Genomic DNA, 18,939 nt, shown 5'->3' with positions numbered 1-18,939 from the left:
TCAATTAATAATTCACCATTCGCCAAGTGGCATCAAGGGACGGCGTGCCTTTCGGAGAAGCATGGAGCCGACTGTTAAACTCCCTCTTGACAGTCACACTTTTGATTCTCTCCGACTATTTAAACAATGAATATTTCAAAAACGTGAAGGAATTGTTCCCTCAAACCGAAAAATCCTAGGTAGGTACTTGACTTTTGTTTCAATCTTGGATGCAGTAGGAGCGGCACCATTTTGGACCAAAGCAGAGCAGAGAGAGCAAATTGGAGTTCTAGAAAGGAAAAACTGAAAAGTTTCACTCACTGAAAAGGATTTACAGAGGCTACACTTTTTGCTGTTTGCTGGCGCTGCTGTTTCGATGAAAAGAACAACTCGCTTCGAGTGTATTTATTTTTCAAACTGTGAACTAATAGTGAGAAAGAGTAGAGTGCTACACCAACTAACAACGTGGTCCTTTTCTGTGCATTCATAAATTATAAATAATGAAAAGCTCTCGACGCCGTCGTCGGGTTGTCGGGAGAACTCGTCGTCTTGGTGGTCCGTCTGCGGGAGCGATTCTCCAATGATAAGCTGCCTTAGAAGAGGAGCGGGGTGGTGTCATGGTGATGTCTCTGCTACAGCAGTCAGTGTACATAACTATTTTGGTTACAAGTGCCGCTCGCTGAGCTGCCACTTGGGTGATAGAGAGTTGGCACTTTGTGCGAAAAGCAGGTGCTATTGTTTAATTAAATGAATTAGTAACAGCATTCCCTCGGAAGCCGAGCCGGTTTGGCTCCCGGCGGTGGTCGGTGGACCGTTTTTGAATAAATAGTTTGCTCTTTGCCGTTGTTCAAGTGGGAAACCTCGGAGCAAACCAATTAGCCAGCAACTTGTTTCAGGATCGTGAAATAGCTGTAAGAAGCTCGGAGAATCTGCAAAATGCATACAAGAGAGTGAAAGCATGCTGAAGTGGATTCAGGGCGGTTGGTTTTCCGGAATTTGTTTGCCTACCGCCAGGAAAGTATCCAGTGACATTGCAACAATAAAGGCTTTCATTTTGAGCGGTTTGTTGGTGTAGCAGATGAAGGTGATCAGATGGCGATTAACCGAACGGGGGTAGTTGTACCAATCGCTCATGAATGCCGAACTGGAGAGAAGGTTTGCCTAAGGGAGAAGACGGGATCCGTTTGATGGTGGTAACAAGATTGACAAGCTGCATGGCGTGGATGCCTCACCTGGTAGTGGATTTCGTTGGCGTGCCAGTAGTATAGAAAGAGAATGGCCGTCATTGTCATGATGTAGCAAACGTCTATGAATACTTGTACTATTGATTGCGTCTGCAAAGACATATGAGAAAAGATTGATTAGTGATTACAAAAGTTTTAATTTTAATCAGCTACATTTTGTGCTCAATTTGGGTGACACGCTAGCTATCTAATTGAGTGCTTCTTATCTTATAGTCTACACATCATGAACATTCTGTGATCAAATCTGTTAATGTGTTATTAGGGAGCATCCATTAAATACGTCACATTAAATCTAAAGGAACCATTAATACTCGCTTCTCGCTTTTCTCCTTACCTTATGACAAATTTCACGCCATTTGGATGTAAATCTTTTGCCTATTTATTTTCCCAAAAAATTGAGACTATCATTTGAACATGGCGGAGCTTTTGTGTCATCTCATGAAATCTCAGCAGATGAATTTCATCCCAAAGCGGATAAATTGCATTAAGGTCCCTTTCAAATTTTTTAACCATTTCGGCTAATTAGGCAAGTTTTGCTTAGTATCTCAGTTCCGTATTAACGGTAAGCTAAAGACACCCGTCTCAGAGACATCAATCACATCCATTTCAATGATAGTATATGTTTCAGAAAATTAATCTTTGATTAGTTTTGTATCGAACATTAAAGCTTTGAAAACTTAAGCTATGAAAACTTAAGCTATGAAAACTTAAGCTATGTAACAATTAATACAAGTTGATAACATGAAAATAAAAATATAATCTCCACATATACTGTCAGATTGCAGTTACGGCACCTGCCCGGCCCAAGTAGCGTAGCAAAAATCTCTAGCGCCGGGGGCATATTTTCCACACCTCTACAATAGAGCAGTACACGGTCCCTAACCTCACTTTTTGGTTCCAATCATTTTGTCTCGGAACGGAGAACCAAAACAAACCACCCAAAATTGTCAAGAGTGCAGCAAATCTTCGTGCACTGATCTATTTGCAGTTGGCTCTTTCATGTGTCCTTTATGTGTAATGAACAGCGTTGCCAGGTCATTTCCGGAAAAATCTGGACCAGTCTAAATATAAAATCTGGATAAATCTGGAATGCTCAAAAAAAATCCTGTTTTTAACATAATGCTACTGAAATCAAAGTCAATCTCCCGTAAAAATCGGTCAGTATGATCATCTGGAATTTACTCAAAGTCTACCAGAATGTTTATGAAATCCTTGTTTAAAAAAATATATAAAACCAACTGATTAGCATTTCTTACATTATCCAAAAGTTAAGAAAAGTATTGACACATTGTTCCCAAAAAGTTTAAATATCCATTACGCAGCATTTAAAAATTGATTAAAATTTTTAATAAAATACTGCGGAAAATATTTTTAGGATAGCAAAGAGTCAATCAACTTTGATGGGATGCTTTTTTTTAACTAATAGTCGATTTAGTCCTTAATATTTGATGCAGTACCAGAACATGTCTTAAATTTTTATTAGTTTTAAATAATTGTAATATTACTCTGCGATCGATCAGACTTCCAATTTCATTCTTGACATCATACAACTCACAACACTAGGTAGACCATTAGGCAATCTTATGTTAAACTAAAATTCTCCTGGCTGAAGTGAGAATCAAAGCCTAACATCGTCGTACTCACACACAGTTTACCTAACCTACGGGTAGCTCCACATGACCATTATTAATAATTTTATGCCAAAGAATAATATTATTATATAACTAAAATGAAAGTCTCAGGATCTTGAAATAATTCTAAATTATGGATTTTTTTTCCTGGGTCCCAGATCATGAAATTTTTTGTTAGTCTGAATTTACTTCGTTTACAGAGTTCAATTTGAATCATCCTAGAATTTCATCATACTTGTATCTTGGATTCCCCTAAACAAATCTTGATTGTATCCAATCATTTTCAGGAACATTCTAAGAGTGCTTAGCATTATCTCTTTTAATCTCTTATAAATCACTCTTTGGTTCCACAATTCTCTCAAACTTTTAATAATTTCCAAGAATTGGCATAATTTTGTCTCAATTTTTCTCTATGAAATTCCCTTAGAATATTCTCTTCAGTATACTCTTAAGTACTCAAGTACTTTGTCAAAATAGCCTTGAAAGTCTCCCAGAAATTCCCAGATTTTTAAAACTTGATAAAACTTAATCTCCATAGAAACATTAGACAGAATTCCATTGAAATTATTCTCACGATTCTATTTAAAGATCTAATTAATTATGATGCAATAATGTCCAACGTTGATTGCCTTTAGTAATTAAAGTAGTAAGTTTGACTTTTTTTTATTAGAAGGTCTATTTATTGCAGTGATATTTATGAAGGAACACATTTTAAAAATCTGGGAAAAACTGGAACAATAAAAAAAAAAAAAAAAAAATTGATGTAAACGTGATCTGTCTGTGTATCTTGCTAGACGACTGAAAATCTGGAAATCCAGATAAATCTGGAATACTGGCAACACTGGTAATGAATTAGGTGTACGCTTGTTCTGACAGCACTCATCACCAGAGGGTTCTTTAAATTACTTATTGAGATCTTTTTGAATATCTCGGATATTTTGAGCCTTCAAAATCCTAAAAAAAATCTACTTTAAAAATGTCTTATGGTTGATACTCTTTCGACTAATGTTTCCATTTTCTCACCGTTTTCGGCTACCCATGAATCGAGAAACTGTCGATGGCTCTTTCCGCTAATTCTTGGGGAATCGGGAAATACTATTTAAACATTATTTAACTTCCTGAAGTTTTTGATAATTGTTTAACTACCTGAATTTTCTTCTAACTTTCTCCTGGAATTTTCTTCCACCTTACCTCCTAAGCTATTTTCCGATTCCTCCCTTCTTCAGCCTTCGCTGGAAAGGTTCTTCCCATGGTGGGTATATACATGGTGATACAGCTTTGTCACTATATTGGCGAGGAGGTCACGGGGGGGTGGGGGGGGGGGTGCGGTTTAGAGCAAATTGTAAACAAACTCGGTCGCTTTCGCATACAAAAATCCAACATGGCTGAATCATGAATTTGACACATTAGGACACCTATATGTAGTCACCTTAGTTCTTCCGTCTTCTCCCTCCAGTTTTCAACTTCCCCAGAACATCAGGGATGCTTCTAGAGTTTTATTGCGGATCCACACTAGCTTCAGGAAAACTGCAGGAAATTTTAAGAAGTTCTGAAACATCAGAATCGTCCAGGCTTTTGGGAAAATTCAGGAAAATCTAGCGAACTCCAGTGAACCTAAGGAAACATCAGACATATTTTGGAAACTTTACAAGTTCAAAGAACTTCTGGGACATTTAATGGTTTTCAGGACAGTTCCATTTGTTTCAGGAGAAATGAGAGTTTTGGGAAGCTCCGAGAACATCAGGATAGATCAATTGATTTCAAGGAAGTTGCAGAAATTTTAAACGAGTTCTTAGAAACTCAGGCAAATTTAGGAAAGTAAGGGAAGTTGCATGAACATTAGAACATTGTGAGAACATTTAATGGGAAGTGCTTTTTAATGGCAGTGTCGAGAACCTTAAATTTTAAAAATAGGGAAGATCAGTGATCAGTGTTATAATAATTTCTAGAAAACTGTGAGTGCACTTAACAAATTTCGCAATATTCAAGAAAGTCCAGAGACCTTCAAAGATTATTAGATATATTCCAGTAGCCTCATTATAATCAGGGAAGTTCCAAGCACTTGGAGGATGATCAGAGAACTCCAAAACAGTCCTTTTAACTTCAGGAAAATTACAAGAATTTTTAAGGAATTCCGTGGAATTATGTAATATTCCTAAGTGCATTTCAGGAATATTCAAAAAAACTTCAGTTGCATTGCTTCTTCTTCTTCTTCTTCTTCGCATTTCAAGCTTATTACATATCGCATATTAGCTTATAGCGTGCTCTCAACTTAGTGTTCTAGATGCACTCCCACAGTTATTAATTGAGAACTTTCGATGCCTGTACCATTTTTGCATTGGTATAGTTGTGTGGCAAGTCTAATCATACTTCTATGCCCAGGGAAGTCAAGAAATTTTCCAACCCGAAAAATTCCTAGACTGGACCGGGAATTGAACCCAGCCACCTCCAGCATGGTCTTGCTTTGTAGCTGCGCCTTTACCGACTGTGCTAAGGGAGGCCCCAAGGGGCATTGCGAGGTCTCAAGTTTTGTGAATATCAGAAAAATTTGCTGGATCATTAGAACATCCCCGAGAAATCTCTTTCTTTCGGAATTATGCCCTTGTTTCTTTCGACTGTTTTGTAAGCGCTCTAGCATCCGACTTTCTCCAGAAGTTTCTTCCAATCTACCTTAGGAAGTTTCTGCCAGCGTTTCCAGGAGGATTCATCCGTCTGCTCCAGGAAGTTCAATTAAACTTCTCCCAGAAGTTTCTTTCGTCTTCGCCTGGAAGTTTGTCCATAAGCCATTGGTTTTATTTTTGACTTCTATTGGAATGTTTCACTGAGCTTCTTCTGGCTCCCTCTGGAAATGGCTATTTCTGGAATGTACTTCCGATTTCTGAAACATTTCTGGCTTCTGGCGTCTGAAGGAAGCTAGTTCGAACATTCCCCGGAGTTTTCTTCCGGAATTTTCCGATCATAGTTCAAAAGTTAAAATTTTCGCTTTCAAAAACGGCAAAAATATAAAAATAATTAAAATAGTAATTACCGATAAATACCGATTTTTAAAACCTTTCATACCGATAAGCTTTAAAACAATCTGGCAGCGCTGGCGCTACACTGTACCAAACCACCGTTCTCTGTTCGAATGAAACCTCAGACCATTCAAATCGAAACATCGAAATCGCCTTTTCGAATGATAGCTGCAACCGGATGACGGTTGTTTTGAAATCAGATGATTTTCCTCTCGAATACACGAGGAACATTGTTATGAAAAGGGATAGGGCCTTCAGTTGGAATGCGTAATGCTCTCTGCAGAATGGTATTCATCTTAAATTGGAACTAATTTGGTATTGGCTCAGCCCCTTAACGCAGATCAGACGATGATGTAAATAATTCTATCGAACGTTGTTTGGTGCTCTGAGCAGACAAAAGAGGTGGAAGCATAGCCATCGCTATCAGAGGTGGAACGAGCATTGGTTAAGCGTGGAAACCGTAAATTGTCTACTAACCGATAAGGGATTTTGATATCCATGATTAATGGCTGTTCATGGCTATTCAATATGGAAATGTTAACAATCGAATTAATAATATAATCTAAAGCATTTGCAAGTCATCCCATCATTAAATTGATTTCCACTGAGTTCCACTCTAAACTGTTCCCCTGGTAGAGGAGAATTAAGTTCATTCGAGACGGCACAAAATAACCATTTCAAGCATCAATAAGTCCCCGTTACCGCTTACCCTCACACACCATTGTCTGTAGGACTCAAGACTACTCTCTTATTTAAAAGAAGTGAAGTGACTATACAAATCATTTTCTTTCTAATGCCACTTCAACCTACTTATGCTTATATCATATCGTATAAGTCCGCAAGAAATTGAATAAAGTTTGTTCTGTACTCCTGTCGTTGTATAATACCTCACGGATTTAATCAACGACACCCATTTCTTCCCTCAATTGTGCTCAAGCCGGGCACTCCACCAATAGATGATTTACATCTAAAACCGCACCGCATCCCTGGCAGTAGGCCACATTGCCGCTAAAACATGGTCCATGAGTGAGCCGTGTATGACCAATCCTCAGCCGAGTCAGAACTTTCTGATCTCGAGAATTGGGTATATCTTTCCACTATTGTGTAGTGTTCTTGATACTACGCAGGAATGCACCACGGTTGTTATGCCAAGATACATTCCGTGCGTATCGCGAGGTCTGCTTCACCCAGCGGGTAGCGTCACTATAGGGCACCGAAGTGGCCTCTAGTTGAGCAAGACGACCCTGGTTAGCTAGCTTATCAGCAGCCTCATTTCCTGGTATACCTGCGTGCCCAAGTACCCATACAAAGGTTATGTTAGCGTACCGTTGCACCTCCGACAACCACGGGTGTCCAACCCGCTCATGCTAAAGGGTAGAAAGACAACTCGCAGAGTCAGAGAATACAACGGCCTGAGACCGTTTGCTAGCCTGCAAGCTTGCAGGAGAGCATAGGCCTCAGCTGAGAAGATACCACAGAGACCGGATAACCGGCCGCAGCGGCTTATGGCCTCCCCAGACACATATCCAACTTCCTCGTCGATCAAAGAACCGTCCGTATATAGCATGGGCCTTCCCTCGTATGAGGCAGCAACCTCCCTGAATGCAGCTTTCGCCACACCAGAGCTGGCCCCTGCCCCACACATAGCTTTAACCCTCCAATCAACTTTCGGGGCAGTAGCATCCCATGCCCGTTGCCACAGCCTAACTTGCTGAGCTAACGTGGGAAAATCTACTCCCGTCAAGTCGCTCATCCATCCTAGCAACCGTGGGCCTGTCATTGAGGATGGGATCCCTTTCTAACAACCTCAGCGCTTTAGTGGCCAGGTCTTCGGTGACAGCATTCACCAAAGGTACCTTTCCATTCTCCACCAATAGGGAAGCTATTGGTGAAGACCTCAGCGCTTCACTACAAATTATGTACGCCTCATTGTACTGAGGTTCCAGAATCTTGAGCAGGGAGACACCACCCCTGCTCCACAATTCCGCTCTGTAAAGGATGCTAGGGACAACCAGAGCCCTGGTAACCTTGGTCAATGTGTGCTTCAGAGAAGCGACCATTTAGGGTCCGAAGGATATTCAAGTTGTTATTGACGTTATCCTTCACCAACTTGGTGTGCTTAACAAATCGGAGTTTGCTATCAATAGTCACACCAAGCAGTTTCATCTCGAGCACGGCCTTGACCGCATGCTCACCGATACTAACAAATGGCAGACTCGGTCTGTGATGATGACCAAAGCAGACGTGCAACAGTTTGGACTTCTCGGGGAAAATCACAAACTCAACACTATCTGCCCAGTCAACGACAGACTGCACTGCATCCTGCATTTTATGGCTAACCACCCTATCGTATTTACCTAACACGATGAGGGTAATATCATCGGCGTGTACAATAATGTATACTTCCTTGGGAATGCGTTCAAACACTGAGTTCATCGCAATGAGAAACAGTGTAACCGAGATGACAGACCCTTGCGGGATGCTATTCTCCAGCAACCTCGAGGAAGAGGTTGCGCCTGCGTTAAAAACTCGGAACAACCGGCTCTGTAGAAAGTTTTCTACGTAGCTCTGGAAGTCCCATCTCATGAGGGAAGTCAAGATAGGAAGCTTCCATGTCATATCATATGCCTTGGACAAATCGAGGGAGACTACATCTACATGCAAATCTTCCAACGAGGCCTTGTCCAATAAATGATCGAGCTCAGAGAAGAATGTCTCCGATCCATAGCCGCATCGAAATGCGTGTTTCTGTGGGTGGATCCGTCCTTGCCTCTCCAGCTCAGTTGACAGACGACGATTAACCATCTGCTCGTGTGTTTTTCCATGGCAGCTCAGCAGAGTTATCGGTCGATAACCATCCGTTTGGGTTCTATCCTTCCCAGGTTTGGGAATGGGAATAACCAACCCTTCTTTCCACTCGTCCGGTATCTGGCCAGAAAGCCAGAAAGCCAGACTTCGTTCATTGTGTCAAGAAGAGCCAATCGTCTGACAAGAGGTAATCTCCTAAGCAGGGAATACCCAATGTCGTCAGGGCTAGTTGAGCTCTTCAAGTACGAATACCCTGTTATAGTCTTTAACAAGACTACACTGCCTGTCACGGGAGTAGTGGTACTCCCCCTCAGCCAATCACTGTGATTGCTGTTTGCCGACACCTTGGCAAATTGATCAGCAAATGCCTCACTGATAAGTCCTGGGTCTTTCGTGTAATCGCCATTCAACTGAATCACCCTCTCAACATGTCTATTCTTATCATCGACAGACTTCACCTTTCGCCATAGCTCACCAGAGACATTTACGTCCAGCCCTAATCACCGTATGAACTTCTGTCTCTCACCAAAGGACAGTTTTCATACATCCCCTCCCGACAGTCATATGGATGCTCATCAGTTGATGATCAGTTGAGAAAATCACCCGAAATTCCACAGCATATTGTTAAAGGACTCGAGCAATACAATAATCAGTTGAAGTATTGCGGCTGTTTTCGTTCAGTGTAGCAGCTTTCATTCGTACACGGCCAATGAGATCAATCCAATTTTGAGTTCAGTTTACTCATAATCGCAAAAGTGCAGGAGTGCGATGAGTATATTTGCCTCATGTGTTGCTGTTAAGAAAATGTCAATAATATGCTGGAAAATGGGGATAATTGACGAAAATTAGGAGGAGTAGTAGACTGACAGAATCCAATGTTTACTTTTCTCATATTCGGGTTTCTTCTTGGAAAAACCTGGAAAACCCTGGAAAAACATTAGGCAAATTTATTCATCGCTGAGATCCTGCACTTTTTGCGATTTACGAGTAAACTGAACTCAAATTTGGGTTGATCTCATTGACTGTGACATGGACAGGAGGAAAATTGGCTTAAGAATAGGTCTGTTCCCGTACTTGCTTTTTGCTTGATTTTGCTATAAGTTGCTGAAGCTTTCCGGAATTTGTTGTAAGAAAATAATATGGTGCAGAAGGTACGGGGACATACTTTTGCTTTTTGCGAACTTTATATGATACAGCATTGGCATATATTTGAGTACTTTTTCAAATGGAAAAGATGATACAGTTTTCATGGGTCTAGTGAGGTAAGTGTGCCAGTTTTTGGCCCTAGTGGATGTCCAATTGGACCTCTCATAAATTTCAATTTTGTTAATTCTTCGCCTAATTTAACATAATGCACGGCTAGAACAGAAATTTTGGCAAATATGTGTATGCAAATAATACCATTAAAATTTATTTCAAATTTGAGCAAGTCGCTCGGGCCAAAATCTGAAGCACTAGTGCAATGACTGGCACACTTATCCTAAATGGAGATGATTTTTTTTATCGTAATGTCGGATTCCATTTGAATATATATATATATATTATTACATACCATTGACGCTTCAAACAGGAGAGCACAAAGCAACACTGAAAACACCACGAAATCCATGAACACCGCAGCCCTGGTCAACCCTTCCAACTCCCTTGTAAAGTCGTAGATCTTATGCTGCTGTTGAATGCATTCTATGATCAGCTCCCTTCGAATGGTGCAGCGCTCCTCTTCCGGATCATTAATTTTCTTTATTTTGCGTCCACTCCGCAGCCCAGAAACGACGTATTGATCCAAGTGAGCTAGCTTGTAGTTCAAGATCATCAACGCTGTTCGGACGTAAACCATCAAGCTGACCATGAACACGTGCCAGCAGGGAACAATCAACTGACCCACGTACATTATATAGAGTTGAATAAGGTAGATGGGCACGAAGCTGTCCATTATGTTGTCCGTGGGATACCACGATCGCAGGATTGTAGGTGGCTCAAAGGGTTCTGTAGAGTTGGTGCGATCCATCGACTCCAAGCTGTGGTATTGGACCAAAGCGTAGACGCACATGGTATTTGCCGTAACCAGAGCACAAATCCAGAAGACCGCTGTCAGCTGTTTCATATATTTGACGTTCCACCAGAAAATTAACTTCTCCTGTCCACAACCGAATCGAAGAATGTGCTGCACACCTTCGTCAGCAGTCTTTATGGCGTTGTTGAATTCTGCAAAAAAAAAACAATTCATAGTTTTGCTCCTTTTCGTACTTATTTCCTAACTTACTTGCTCGATTCCAATAGAAATGCAATATTCTCAAGATAGTCGTAGTGAAGAGTAAGGTCGTCGCCGCATTTGCCGTCATCTCCCCAACATTTCCCCAAACCTGATACAGATCGACGTACTGCGTCACGTTGAATGCCAACATCGAAGCCGTGAAGCAAACTCCTCGGAAACAGTTTAACTTTTTCAACGGCTGACTCTTGTACAGCAAAATACCATAATACTTGAGCCCGTTGATAGTCAGCTTGAGCAACGGATTGTTGTAAACGTCGTCCTCTTGAATCCATTCGTCTTTCAGCTCCATGTTGACTGTTTCTCGACCTGTCAAACACTGCGAAGACCGCAGTGCTCCTTAAGCCGTCTTATCAAAACCCAAGAACCAATTTAGACGGACAATTAACACTAATTATAATCGAATTAGCGAGCGCCCTTTGATGATGATTTCATGGACCAGTGCCGCCACCGGCATTGCCATCATTATCTTTGCCGAAGGTAAATGCTATAGCTCTGAAATATTCATCATGTTTGAACATATGCCAATGCGAAGGAAGGATCCAAATCCGTCAATACCGGTTAGTAGTGCAGGCCAGGACCGGAGCAGTTTACAAAAGCATAGGTTCGTGCAAGTGAGTATAATCGAACCTGATTCGTAATCATGCGATGCAACTACTACGACGCCGATGTCATATGAAACACGCAATATGTAGGTATAGTGTCAATTGCCAAGTCAAGTTCCTCCTCGAAATGAACGGGGAAATCGGAGGAAGGAAAGTGTGGTCGATATTGACATTTATTTACACCCAGCATCATAATGGTGCGTTCTTACCTTTTCCGATTGTGTCGTTCATGACTGGACGGACTTGAACTGGACACGAGTGCAAGCGGTGAGGAACGAGGAAGTGGTGGCAGTAGCTGGTACATGCAAACGTAGTTCAATTCGAATTCCAGTTCGGATTAAAGGGGATTCTATGCAAGGATATCGGAAATGGCATGGCTATTTTGCTGTTACGGGAAGGTGATTCCTATTGAATGCGAGTGGATGGTTCTCTCATCAAGTGTCTATGAGGTGTGAAGTATGGTTACTGTTGTGTGGTAAAGTTACTTGACAATAAGAGGAATCATGATGGTGAGGTGCATGTGGTGTTGTTATTGAAGATGCAGCAAATGACTGAGAATACGTGATTTCTTCGTGCAAACGAAAGTGATTGAATTTTCAGATTTAAGAAACGTGTGTTGTCGATGATTTATAATATCTGTGTTAATTATGACGCTTGATGAAGTAATGTTCAAATCAGAAATAAGGTACACCGGGGGAAGTGGGACCGGAAAAATCAACAGTTTGCTCAAATAAATCTTGTGGTATGCTTGAATTCGTTTGTAATTGATAAAATGCACGCCCTTTGTCTCTATTTTTCGAACAGATTTATTTTTCACAAAATGAAATCTGCTCACTGCGGATGCCTTCCAAATTTATTTAACTTTCCGTCGTAAGATTTGATAAAGAGTAACACATTGTTGAGACGGTGATAACAATCTAACACTGCTTCTTGACCCCAAACTCGGCCTACGGATTCTAAACTCGGCCAAACGCATTGAAACGCAATTGAATTCACTTCGGCCAACATAAAAAACTCGGCAAGTATGATATTCGCACACCTGAAAGAATAGGATTTACCTATCACTTGCGACCTTGATTCAAATAATCGGTCGGGGGGTCTAGAGTAACTTTTTATTTTGAAGTTTTTTTTTGCATATAAGCTATGGTTTTACAATGGTAGCTTTTGAATATCCAAGACATTGGTAGTAAGAGCCCTCATACCCCTGGTGATTAAAAAAGGGACAGTAGAGCGATGAAAAACATGTAAAACAGAAAAGTAGAGAAACCGAGGTAAGTTGAGAAGACTGAGGATAAGTAGGCTTCTCGATTAAATATAATTAAAAGATTGTAACTCTGGAACTTTCATCTTCTGCCATGTTAGCCCAAAATCAAAATGGACAGTTTCGCACGCCTGTTCGTCATATAGCCCCAACCCTGATCCTACGAAATTGCAGAACTATGGAACATGGAAGCGTAAGATATGGGAGCTATTTGGTAGTCCTGCCTGAATCCAGCTCACTGCAAATTCTTCAATTCTCTGAAGATAGCATAGCATAGCATAGCATAAACCAGGTTGCACAATGTCGTAGGTGGTACGAGCTCCAAACTGTTGTTAAGAAGGAGACCCACCTTCATCCGTTGCTGTTAGATAGTAATTTGTGATTAACTACCTCTTAGATAAAGGATGTTTCTCCCTCCAACAGACCAGAGCTGTCCTGGCCACGTCCTTGCATCTGTGTGGAAAGGGGAGGAATGTTAGTCCGACACTTACTTAATAGAGATGCAGAGAACTCTATGACCCCTCATAAGTGTCACGGGAAGGGTGGATTTTTGTTAGTAGGGAAGGTAAGCCATAGGATACACCCAGCCGGCGTTGCTGGCAATCGTTATATCAAGCATTTAATAAATAGAAGCTGTAAGTAGTTTATCTGTCCGTTGTTGCTGCCCATATTCTTCAATTCTCTGAAGATATTCAGAAATTAAGTTTTCTTGAAGGCAAGCTTTGAACACCTCAGCAAAGCGATCAAGTACCTACAAATAGTCGCTTAATTAAGTTAATGATAATAAGAGAAGAGTTAAATTGAATTCTTACATTACTGAAAATACTGAGCGGTTCAGCAGATTTCACCAAAGTCCTCTTTTCCAGTAATTTGTGGCAGTATCTACATGTAAAGTCATACTTGGTATCAGTGATGCAAAATATCATGACACTCACTTGCAACTCGTCAACGCTTCAACCGACTAAAGCTGACAGAACGTTTTGTCACGCAGTGAGAGGTACAGCCATGCCCATGGCAAACAACAATCACCAGTAATGGTCGCTGCTCACAGGCGAAACGTAACACTCCCTGCTGATGATGTAAAGCACAGCGAAAACAGTGAAGACTTCTGCAGTACGACGCACAGTGGTCCAGATCTGTAAAAACCCGGTCAAAAGTGATTATCACACGAACGATGCATTTTAGACATGTGGTGTCTTCAGGAAAGTTTCTGGATATGAAAAGTCCCTTCTTATGACGTTGACAGATCAATGATTAATCCCCCTAGAAGTGAGATCGAAAATTTATTTTTGTCAAAGTTTCATATTTTGGATCGGTTTCTTGGGCAAAGTTTTAGAAAATATCATAACAAGAAACTTTGCTGAAGACACTAGGTGTCCATTTCTTTACCCCATTGAAATATGGAACGTTTTTATAGAAACCCCCTTAATTTAAGTTTTTGCTCTATAACAATTTTCATTTAACTGCTACTGGTTTGAAATGTTCTACAAAATTTTTAAAAACATCAAAACACACAAAATTTCTGAACATTATAGGATACTTAATTGGATAATAGGTCAGTTATTATTGATTTTTCCAAAAAAATAATAATTTTTGGCCACTTAATTATGATTTACTACCATTCTCCACGAAATCCCACGATGAAATCAATTGCAAAATAATCGTTTAGGTGTGTTTTTATCAAAACATTCGACATTTCATGCAGAAACATGCAGAAACATGAGTTAGAGGTAACATAATGCGTAATATGCGATGTTTTCTATGGAAAACACCTTAATATTGTTAACATCCATACCTCTCACGCCAAAGTCACGAGTTCAAATCTCACCCCCGGACAAGTCACGAATGACCCAAGAGTGTTAAAGTGACTTTAATAAAAAAAAAAAAAAAAAAAAAAAAAAAAACCTTAATATTGAGTTTTTCGTACATATAATATTTTTTGAACCTCTACTGCTTCAAAGTAGGGCCACATATTTTCAAAATATTTCACCGTACTGTATTCTCAAATAGAAGTAATTCTTTATTTTTATTGAAAAATATATGTTTTTTCAGTTTGATGGCGATTTGCTGCCGCAAAACAAAATTAAGCTTTCTATATTTTTTCAAAGTCTAACTTCTTTTTCAGTATTGCTAATACTTTATTGTTAGCTTGGCACAATCATGGTTTGGTAAACGTACATATTAAGTAACAGATATTAATTTTATATAAAAACTTGGCTAATTTCAAACAGTCTTTTTTCATGCATTATAATTTCAACAAATTTTGCACAGCATCAGGTAATGTTTGGGATAACTTGGATTTCATTGGTCTGGTCATTGACAAAAGTATATCGCCTGTAATAAACCAAGAGATATGTTATTTCTTATTTTTCATGTTTTTAAAAGAATTTTCTTACCCGTTAAAATTAATCTTTGCAACAGATCCGTCATTGTGGCTTGGCGAGAGGTCTTTCGCATCCGATGCTCTCGAAATGACCTTACATTTTTATTCCGAGTTTCTAACGCTTCTTCCGAGTAAAGACCCATCGGAAGCTCCATCGACTCCATTACATCAGCACCATGAATTAGTATAAAGTGCACTGATGATGGCATGTAGTACCAAGGATACTTTTTCTCAAATAAACGGGCTGTCTCCCGTGCGAATATTCTGAACTTCTCAGTATCAATTTCGCGACCACAGGCTAGAGTAGTTAAAATCACCGAGAATCGCTCCATAACTTCTCTGTCGAACCCAGTGATATCTGCCACAATGGAAATATTATCAAAAAATTTGCGAGCCGTATTGCCATCATTGGTAGTTCCGCTTCCTGGCTTGACAACATCGACGAGCAATCCCAGTTCTTCCTTTAATCGTTTCTGGATCATCTCTTTCCTTTCTTTATACAATTGCTGGTTTACGCTCCATTTTTTAAGCTGCATTTTGTAGGAAACATGCAACTCTAGCTCCAGAAAGCGAATCCGTGCATGAAGAACTGCAATTCCGTATTTAAATTTTGAAGCGTTTACTGGTCGCAATAACACTTGATCCACAGCCATTGCGGATGGAGTTGCTTCACAGGCATAGCAGGTAGCCATCGATGACGTATCCGTCAGGATGGTTCGAGCTTTTCCGTCAATCATGGTCATACTGAGACGATGATATATTTTCAACTCATTTCCATTTTTCAGTTGTACCATGGATGGCTGCAGTGACGCAATTTGGTCAGATACATACTGTTCTTCACAATTCAAGGTTATTTTATTTTCTTTTATGAATTGTATGCGGATAGGCTTGCAAAACCTTGTTGACGAGGGCGCAGGATTTGTCCAAATGGTGATTGGAGGACCGGATTCATTGATAGTTCTCAACTGTAGTGGCACTATAGCTGTCAACAGTACAGAGCTATCATCTGAAGACTCGGAGGAAATCGACTGTTTATACTGTGAGTGCCCACTACTGCCATCACAGCCCCACTTATGCAGCAACTCCAATCTCATCTCAATTGAATTTTCCAACAATCCTTCACTTTCCAAGTGTTCCGCGATCCTTTTAGCGTCCAAGTCTACCAAATCCTGGAGCTTAACTTCTGCACTTGTTTCAGATACTGTGATAGCTTCTGCTGGGGGGTACGCTTTTTTCTTGGCCTCTAGTACCACATTATATGCAGGGAAAATGTCAGCATGGTGCGCTTTTCCAACAGACCTAAGCAAATTATATTGATTTTTACTTAGATCAGCTTCAATGATCAATGAAACACCTTCCTCAGGAGTCAGTTTGACAGGCAATGAATGCATCTCTGTATTCTTGTACGCATCAAGAAAATCACTGGCTTTTTGAGGATTTTCAGCAACAAATTGAAGCAGCTTTGCTGCAGACTCATTCCCAACGGTTCTGAACTATACTTAGCTTCAAAAGCAGAAAATTTTCTGTGACATTTGTCCCATCGCTCATAAAGCTTGTCTATTTCAGATATATTGAATGGGTCTTAAGCTATTGGTAGTTAGTATTAATAATCAAAACATACCACAAAATGATGAAATTATGCTTCGAACATGTTGAATGATGAGATCCGTTGGATTTGTTGCATTCAATGAACAAACGCAATTCAACACATAAGAAGTGACGTGGTTTTTCTGCTCATCTCTACTAAAAGCTGATTTCTCACGGATAATTTCTAGCAGCTTCCGTCGCGTTGAAGAAAATGGCATCATTCTATGAAAAACGTAATTAATTCACTATTCAAATGATAAGAAGGGATAAACAAACCTGGTAAATTTCGGCTTCAAGCACACGATTTGGATACTGGAATTTTAATCTCTCGAAAAACTCGTGCGGACTCACAACCATGTGATTTTGAAAGACCGAAGGGTACACAAAAAAGCAACGCATGCTATGTACGTTGCACCAAAAACGTTATGCAGATTTCGTGGAGAATGGTAGTAAATCATAATTAAGTGGCCAAAAATTATTATTTTTTCGGAAAAATCAATAATAACTGACCTATTATGCAATTTAGTATCCTATAATGCTCAGAAATTTTGTGTGTTTTGATGTTTTGAAAAATTTTGTAGAACATTTTAAGCCTGTAGCAGTTGAATGAACATTGTTATAGAGCAAAAACTTAAATTAAGGGGGTTTCTATAAAAAAAAGTTCCATATTTCAATAGGGTAAAGAAATGGACACCTAGTGCCTTGAGCAAAGTTTCTTGTTATGATATTTTCTAAAACTTTGCCGAAGACACCGATCCAAAATATGAAACTTTGACAAAAATAAATTTTCGATCTCACTTCTAGGGGGATTAATGATTGATCTTTCAATGTCATAAGAAGGGGCTTTTCATATACAGAGACTTTCCTGAAGACACCACATGTCTAAAATGCATCGTTCGTGAGATAATCACTTTTGACCGGGTTTTTACAGATCTGGACCACTGTGCGACGATGAGAAAAAGCGAAACGACAGAAGAAAATGAAAACAATGCCTACGCATTCCAAGTTCGTCTCGTCACGCGAGTTACAAACAAAGCAGGCAACATTAAACGGAAGCTGTTGGGCTCACTCACCAACATACCCACATAAGCAAGCAAAGCAGTAACTGCTTCAAAACGAGCACATATGAGTGTCGTGATTGTCGGGAATGACGAGATCGGTGATGGATCACCATTGAAGACGACATTCACCAGTTGCTTTTTACTTCTTTCGGCAACTTGATGGATGGTCATGGAGAGTGCTTTGAACATTGATAGGAATGTATTGAGGGTTACTACCATCAGCTGTTTGACGATCGTGATTGTGATAGGTCGCAACTCTGCTACTTGCTATGACGTTGACATGAACTTACATTCAAAGTTGTTTTCGTGATTTACAAACATATATGCAAACAAACAAATCGTATAGAATGCAAATAAATGGCTTATGCGTACAGAAGTGGAGGCCATATTCGTGCATATTTTAATTTAATTTTAAACGAGTTGATTGAACATCATATGCGATTTAATCTGTGATAACAAATTCATTTGAAAAGTCTTGCGATGTATTCCGATTTAATGTGTGATACAGTACGACGGCAAAATGACTCATCGCATATAGGTCAGAAATTTGCTTTCTATACGATTTTACTTAAACATAATGCGAGGTATGCTATTCTTTTATGCGATTTTGACTTAAACTGTAGCAATTTACGATACTGTGTGTACATTGTTATACGATTTCGCGTTGTCTAGGGATGCTTTGCTCGTTTATCATCAGCACCATCAGTCTTCCATTTTACGTAACTTGTGTTTATTAAGTTCAACGTTCTTGGAACCTTGCCCAAGTAACCAAAAGTTCTGATAAAAGTCTATTTGTGGCTTAAGCAGCTTGGTTGAAGGTGGTCTATAGAATTCTAAGCAGCCTCATTTTTAAGTCGTTGTAAGAACTTGAAAGTTCCGGCACCACAATTGAAGAGCATTCTAAGCAGCTTCTGGCGGAACTTGAACGAAACTTTTAGAAAATAAATTAAAAAAGGTTTTTGTCCTCTACACCAGTTCGAATATTGAGTTCGCACTTTTATGAAAGTTATTTCTAAAGGCAGGTATTAATGTGTATTGATTTATCAGCATTTGTAGTAGAATTGGAGTTGTTTGAAGAATTAAACCCAGTCCTT

At 39.8% G+C, this 18,939-nt stretch overlaps 1 protein-coding gene across 1 annotated transcript; it reads right to left on the bottom strand.

The window, feature by feature from the left end:
- Positions 1-854: 854 nt before the first annotated feature.
- Or56a (Odorant receptor 56a) lies at positions 855-11,240 on the bottom strand. Its single transcript, XM_065220983.1, has 5 exons — positions 10,940-11,240; positions 10,229-10,881; positions 1,212-1,313; positions 988-1,140; positions 855-908 (listed from the first exon to the last, which is right to left on the bottom strand). Exons 1-5 carry the CDS (start codon positions 11,238-11,240, stop codon positions 855-857), a joined length of 1,263 nt encoding a protein of 420 aa, XP_065077055.1.
- Positions 11,241-18,939: the final 7,699 nt, after the last annotated feature.

Source organism: Ochlerotatus camptorhynchus, unplaced genomic scaffold, assembly GCF_037179485.1.
Source record: "Ochlerotatus camptorhynchus isolate MF236.1 unplaced genomic scaffold, CSIRO-AGI_Acam_v1.1 ptg000137l, whole genome shotgun sequence".
Classification (NCBI taxonomy): Eukaryota; Metazoa; Arthropoda; class Insecta; order Diptera; family Culicidae; genus Ochlerotatus; species Ochlerotatus camptorhynchus.
Note: the sequence above shows the minus strand (reverse complement) of the source record. Positions and strands in the feature narration are given on the sequence as shown.